At 43.2% G+C, this 7,344-nt stretch overlaps 1 protein-coding gene across 1 annotated transcript in view; it reads left to right on the top strand.

The window, feature by feature from the left end:
* The first annotated feature begins 4,175 nt into the window (after nucleotides 1-4,175).
* Nucleotides 4,176-7,344, top strand: part of Ca8 (carbonic anhydrase 8) — a 91,714-nt gene continuing 88,545 nt past the window's right edge. Inside the window, exons 1-2 of the mRNA XM_069990778.1 lie at nucleotides 4,176-4,463; nucleotides 5,976-6,167. Of these exons, the coding sequence (XP_069846879.1) occupies nucleotides 4,364-4,463; nucleotides 5,976-6,167 (292 nt within the window). The 5' untranslated portion in view covers nucleotides 4,176-4,363. The remainder of the gene's footprint in view (nucleotides 4,464-5,975; nucleotides 6,168-7,344) is intronic.

The following is a 7,344-nucleotide window of genomic DNA, read 5'->3' as shown; positions in this document are numbered from 1 at the left end:
AGAGGTTGAGCATTTCTTCATGTGTCTATTGGCCATTCTTATTTCCTAGATGAATGGATCAAGAAAATGTGGTATATATACACAATGGAATTCTTTTTTTTTTTTTTTTTTTTTTGGGTCCAGTCATGGGGCCTGAACTCTGGGCCTGGGCACTGTCCCTCAGCTCTTCAGCTCAAGGCTAGCGCTCTACCACTTGAGCCACAGCGCCACTGTCGTCTTTTTTCTTTTTGCTTATGTGGTGCTCAGCAATCGAACCCAGGGCCTCTGGCATGCAAGGCATGCGCTCTACCACTGAGCCACCTTCCCAGCCCACACAATGGAATTCTATACCTCCATTAGAAAGAATGATATCGCCCCATTTCTTAGGAAGTGGAAAGACTTGGAAAAAAATTATATTAAGTGAAGTAAGCCAGGCCCAAAGAAACATAGTCCCATGGTTTCCCTTATTTGCAATAACTAGTCTATGTCTAGGACAAACAGAAAAGGTCAGATAAGATGATGTTAAGCGAAATGCCAAGATAGGGACACAAGTGGTTTTTTTTCTTTCTTGCTATTGTTTCTAACATATTTATAATGTACCACGTAATTTTTTTGTTGCTTTGTATGTCCCTCCCCCATGGTATAACCTCTGTTTTCACTGTATTTGATGTTGGTATAATTTGGGGAGGGGAAGGGAAAAAACAAATTGTTTAAATAGGGATATAGGTGGACCCATTGCAACAATGAGATGTACAAGAAGCTATGTCAAAAAACGAACTTTACAACTTTGGCTGGGGGGCGGGGGGAGTGTAGTTGTACTCATTACCTTGCTCATGTAGTTGTAACCACTCTGTATGGTATTTTCACAATAAAGAACTTATTAAAAATAAAAATAAAAAAAGAAAAACACAAGGCCTTGACTTTATACCCTAGGACTCCAAGAGAGAAAGATAAAGACAGAACAGCAGGAGGATGTGAGGTACTGTAAGACAATCCTAGTATCTGCTCTTTAAAATGGTTTGTATATAAGTTCACCCCTTGAGGTTCTTTCCAATTATATTTTCATGGTATCAAATGCTAATTGTTGTAAAGGTCTTAGTTTTCAGAAATTGTTCTGGTGATGAGGTTTGACCTTCGTTACACAAACACTGTAAGTGAGTAGTATAAGGGTAAGTTAAAGGATGACATATGACATGAGGTTGTAAAGGGATTAAGAATCAAATCGAGAGCTCTGTGGAATACTTATTCGTACAATATGGAGCATGGATATTTTTAGATTCTCTATATTGGATTCAGATGTGCTTGTTCTATTTTGTAAATCAAAGAAGTGGCCTATATCTTTCATCTGTGTGTTTAGGTTCTATGGTGAGAGACACCTTATGAAAACTAGAAATAGAAATCTCATCTTTAGTGTTAATAATGTACAAGGACTTGAGGAGAAAAGGTTTTAAGGTGCTGGTAATTAGCAGAAATCTGAAGCACAGCCTCAAAGCAATTAAGGATGTTAATTGAATATCTGGATACAGAATGGAATGCTTCTTGTGTGGCTGGACAGGGGAATCCAGGCTTGCTCATGGGAGTTATATCATACTAATAATGCTGAAAATCCAGAAAAAGCTGGGTGCTCATGGTTCATGCCTGTAATCCTAGTTACTCAGGAGGCTGAGATCTGAGGATTGTGATTTGAAGCCAGCTTAGCCAGGAAAGTACAAGAGACTGATCTCCAATTAATTACCAAAAATCTGGACATGGAGTACCAGCTTTGAGCAAAAAGCTAAGGAACAATGCCCAGGCCCTGAGTTCAAGCCCCAGTACTGGTACACACACACAAAATGAAAACCCAGAAAGAACAAGTAGGGGTCAGCCTGTGTTCATCTAGTAGGCAGCAGCATTTGTGAATGGCAATACACATTTGGCTATATGCAAAACTGTGTATTTGAAAAATTAATATTAACAATCAAATCATTCATCCTCTCTTTTTGTAAATATGGCATGCCATTTACTCATGGAAAACTCAGTTATGTGCCATGGTGATTTTCAGGTCTTCTGATTCAGTAGAAAAATCTCAATATTCATGTGATTCTCTAAACATAATCTATGGCCCCAGGATATCTGCAACGTCACATCTATGTGCATTTGGGGACAGAGAGGAATGAATATTGCGGATGAGCTCAGAGCGGGAATGTGAGTTTATTATCGAGGTCCTCTAGAGCCTTCACCAGGCCTCATTAGCTGCCCCATTTGAATAATGTGAAAAAGAAAATTCAAAAGAACTCACCATTGCAAAAAAGTTTCCCAGTAAAAGAAAAAAAATGAGATATTCCTTTTAGAGGAACTTGAAGGGTAGGTAAATAGTTGTTAGGTTTTGATAGTGCTATGGCTTTAGAGAATACTTTGGCCTGTCTCAGGCAAAGACAAGAGAATGTTCACTTATCCAGCTTTAGAAGTGGCTCAAGCTCAAGATGTGGCTGAAGCCTGTAATCCTAGTTACTTGGGAGACAGAGATTGTGGGATTGTGGATCTGGGGATTGTGGTTGGAGGTCAGCCTGGGCATGAAAATTTGAGAGACTGTCTCTTGACTAAGGCTATTGCTGGAGGCACATGGCTGTTATCCCAGCTGTACAGGAAGCACAATAGCTGGGTGGCTATCTTCCCCACTAACACAGGCAAGCACAAATACAAGGACTGAAGCCCAGGTGGCTGAACATCAAAATCAAGTCCTTACTGTGAAAATAACCAACATTAAAAGATGCTGGAGCTATGGTGTAAGTGATAGAGCATGTGCTTAGCAAACATGAGGTGCTGAGTTCAATGCCCTGGTTAGACACAAAATATAGAGCAAAAGAATATAATATAAAACAAGGCAAGGAATTCAGAGCAAATTCAGTGTCATAGACTGGTTCAGTTCTCTGAATGGTATGGCCAACTTTACTACCCAAATGCTTGAAATTCATAGCTTCAAAACTAAAGTTGATCAATAGTTTTCAATATTTCAGCTTAACTTTCCAGAAAATAGTAGATTGAAGTCTCTACCTCCTCTTTCAGCCTCAATGCTGTTTCTAGAGAAGTTTCTACTAGGCTGACATGTGCCTTTTTAAAGTGAAGGTGTCTAGAAGGCAGAAGAGGATAGAAGCACACAGAATCTAAAAATTCCCAATTGGATCTCTGTCCTTATCTGAGGGATAAAGTGTTCATTAGGCTGCTGTGCTTGGGTAAGACCAGGGTACTCAACTACTAAAAGACATTTTGTCATATGCACGGGGCATAGAAAATAGAAATTGTACCTAAGGCCTGAAACGGGGCTTATTATATGCATGTATCTTCTACAAGGGTAAAGCAAAGGAATTTAGGGGTTACTGAATATACTCAGGGTTTTCCCCCCCGCCGGCCCTCCCCCCAGGCAATGGAACCTGGGATCGGGTGACATTCTTCACACAGGATTGGAAAGCAGGCTTAAGAGGCAGCAATGTGACCTCTTTGGATCAGAAAAAGTTCCTCCTTGTTATGTAATGTGTGCATTTCATTATTTACACTACTTGTCAGGGCGATTGATTGGGAGTTGTGTACATAGCAAGGTGAACATGAATCTCCTCTGAAGTAAAATGGAACCAAACGACCTCCTGGCACTGCTGTCTCGCCCTGGCTTTGCTTTACCAGTCATGCTTGCAAAAATTGCCCCAAATGGTACCTATTTCATGATATTAATTATTATAATTTTTTCTCAAGTGTTTTTAGGAACTACAAGTCTCTTAGAAAGTTTCCCATCCTCCTCTTCCTTGTGCCCCGAGGAGGAATGAAAGTGTAAATACTCAAAGGTCCGCTGAGAAAATCCTTTTAAATTTTATTATAGGGAGTTCCAGCCAGGAGGAAATTGAGGAAGGGGAGAGAGCTCTGGCTGCAGCTCTGGGGTCCTGCGGGCTGACCTTGGACAACCCGTGGGACCTGGGAAGCCCGGCGCCGGCGGCGGGGCAGCAGCAGCGGGAGTAAGTGCCGGCGGCCCCGTGGAAAGGCCACGGAGGACCCTGTGTCCGCGGGTCTGCTCCAAAGCCAGTTTCCTGCAGCTCGCTCCCGGGTGCCCCGGCCAGCCGAGCGAGGTGGGCGTGTCCTCTGGGGGCGTGTCTTCGCCGGGTGGACACACCCCCGGCCGGGTTTATAATTCTCCTGGCTCACCCCGCGGACCAGCGCCTGGAGTCGCGCACGCTCTCCGCACGGGTCGCTGGACTGGCCGCGGGCCGGGAGTCCGCACACCCCGCTCGCGCCCTCCGGCGCCCCGGCCCGTGCCCGTGCGCCCCCGTGTCCCCCCGCGCGCCTGCCCACTCCCGCGCGTGCCCTCTCCGCTTCCCACGCGCGCGCTCGTCCGGCCCCACGGCCCCGCGGCCTTCCCATGGCTGACCTGAGCTTCATTGAAGATTCCGTCTCCTTCCCGGAGAAGGAGGAGGATGAGGAGGAAGAGGAGGAGGGCGTGGAGTGGGGCTACGAGGAAGGTAACCCTGATCGCGGGGGTTCTTGGGTTCTGGGGTCCTGGGGCAGGACGCGGGGCACTGCGCTCTGCTGAGGGTTTTTTTTTTTTGGCTCCCCTGGCGCCCCCTCTTTCCCCTCTCTCCGCCTGGTCCCCGCGGGAGGCTCTCCACGGAGGTGTGCCCGCCGCTTGCCGTCCCCTGCGCCGCCCGCGGTTGCGCCCCGCGGTTGCGCCCGGCGGGGCTGGCCGGCCCGAGGGCCGCCGTGGCACCTGCTGCGGTCCCCAGCGCCAGCCTTCCTGCCCTGGAGCTGCCAAGAAGGGCAGCGGTGGCTCTTACTCAACACTTTGCGGAGGCGGTGTTAAGTGAGATGATCAGTTTCTTGCTTTCTAATCTTTTTCGTGAATGGCAACTAACATGATCAGCTCTTTCTTGAACGAGTCTTAAATTTCAAAAGCGATCTGTGGGCTTGGCAAAAGGGGGCTTACTTCTTTCTTTCTTTCTTTCTTTCTTTCTTTCTTTCTTTCTTTCTTTCTTTCTTTCTTTCTTTCTCTCTCCCCCTCTCCCTCTCTCCCCCTCTCCCTCTCCCTCCCTCCCTCCCTCCCTCCCTCCCTTCCTTTCTTCCTTCCTTCCTTCCTCCCTCCCTCCCTCCTCTCCCTCCCTCCCTCCCTTCCTTCCTTCTTTCCCTCCCTCCTTCCCTCCCTCCCTGCCTCCCTCCCTCCTTTCCTTCCTTCCTCTCTCTCTCTTTCCTCCTCTTCCTCCTTCTTCCTCCTCCGCTTCCGCTTCCTCTTCTTCCCTCCTCCTCCTGCTTCTTTTTAGAGGAAACTTGTTTCCTGACAACATAGGGCGCCTAATAGCTAACCATTGTTGCCATATAGAAGATAGAATTTTAATTTATTATGGCTTTGTATATATACACACATATGTATATGTATATATATATATAATACACACACGAGTATACATGTAGACACTTTTTACTGTCTCATTTCTTTTTTTTAAATTTAATTTAATTTTATTTGTGGACATACTGTACAGAGGGTTACAATTACATGGGCAGGATAATGCGTACATTTCTTACCAAGCATTGCAGCCTCCTCCTTTGGTTTACCCTTCACATCCTGTCTCATTTCTTTTTAAAGGTGCCCACTAGCATCAAAATGGCAGTTTTGGGCATGTTGAAAGTTATAACTAGTTCCTAACTATGGATCATAATTTAAGGAGAAACTTTTGGGATTTCTTTTCTAATCACTGAAAGATGACTAAATGTTTTAGAGCCATAGACTGTTACCACTAGTGGACAACTACAAAAGAATAGAATATTGCATTGGTGTACGATATTGTGTCTTTTATTTGGTAAGATTAGATCATTCCTTACATAACAAAAGTATCTCATACATTTGTCATCTAAGTTTCTATACAGAAATTGTATCAGATCCTCTTTGTAATATTAAGGGTCAGAGAAACATTTAAACTTGTTTTTCCATGTTAAATCTGTTCTTAATTTTTTTTTTTTATTTTTTTACATTTTGACCTTAGGTGTTGAATGGGGCTTGGTGTTTCCAGATGCCAATGGGGAATACCAGTCTCCTATTAACCTAAACTCCAGAGAAGCTAGATATGACCCCTCGCTGCTGGATGTCCGCCTTTCTCCAAATTATGTGGTCTGCCGGGACTGTGAAGTCACCAATGATGGACACACCATTCAGGTTATCCTGAAGTCAAAATCAGGTATTTTAGAAAACTTGTGTGCTCTGTAAACTAGAGGTCATGGTGGAGTTGAACTCTGATTTAACTTGTGCCACTTTAAAAGTAGAACTAACATAGGTATGTTTTCAGGACATCTTTGCAATTTGGGAATTGTTTCCTAAGGCTGCTGAAATCAAGAAGATAGTTGCTTTGCTTTATATGATGATTCTGGATCCATCATAGCTGGTGAATGTGTGCTTTGTGAAATAAGGGAAGTCTAGCAAGTAGGTGGACTGATGTACACCTTTTACTTTTCTTCATTTTGTTGATTGGCTGACATTATTTCACTCATTGTTCTCTGTTTTACTACTTCGTGAAATGGAAGATGAGGACTTTGTGCTCTTCAGGTTTATCTTCAAACTTTTCAATTTAATTTTCTCTGCTACGCAAGATGAATTCTAAACAATAGCACTGACAACTCCACTAAGCTCCACTAAAGATTTAAATGGCAAAGCTCTTGCTTTTAGTTATTTTTAAACCACCTACTCCTGCCATCTGAACCTGTTTGACATGGATCCGAGCTGATTTGTGGAGGATAGTTTCCAGGGAAATTGATGTCTAGCTTTAATATAAGGGGGAGGAAAGCAATTATTTTTTTTAAAATCAACATTAATATCATGCTTTTCACAGTTAACAATCTTTACCTTTGGGAAGAGTGTAAAAGTAGAGTATGTTCAGATACAAACATCTGCTTGAAAAAATTATCTGTATTGATAATTTGACATTTTAAGCCATAAAATCTTAAAAGTTTAATACTAAGCAAGGTAAGTATTGATTCCAACTGTGGATTTTAATTTTTATTTACTGTGAATTTAGATTCTACAAGATAGTCATAGATTCATGGTCTTCCCTGCTGGGCCGAGTTTGTCTCGGCTGGAGCTCCCTAAGGAGATTCTGGGTATCACATGTACTTAGTCAAAGAGAAATAGCAAACCTACATTTGAACTTAAATCAGAATTTTGGGATGTTTACCAAGGATCAGACGTTCTATATTTTTTGAAGTATATTGTAAAATTATTGAATATTCACCATGCTGGCATATACAAAGCATCTTAAGGTAGTACTTGTGTGTACTTCTGCAAGTAAATTTGTATAGGTCCATATAACAAAGCCACATTTCCTGTTGACACCAGGAGGAGTATTGGTTATTAAGGTTGAC

The sequence above is a fragment of the Dipodomys merriami genome, unplaced genomic scaffold (genome assembly GCF_024711535.1).
Source record: "Dipodomys merriami isolate MVZ:Mamm:240054 unplaced genomic scaffold, mDipMer1.0.p SCAF_4, whole genome shotgun sequence".
NCBI lineage: Eukaryota > Metazoa > Chordata > Mammalia > Rodentia > Heteromyidae > Dipodomys > Dipodomys merriami.
This window is presented reverse-complemented; position numbering and strand designations above follow the sequence as displayed.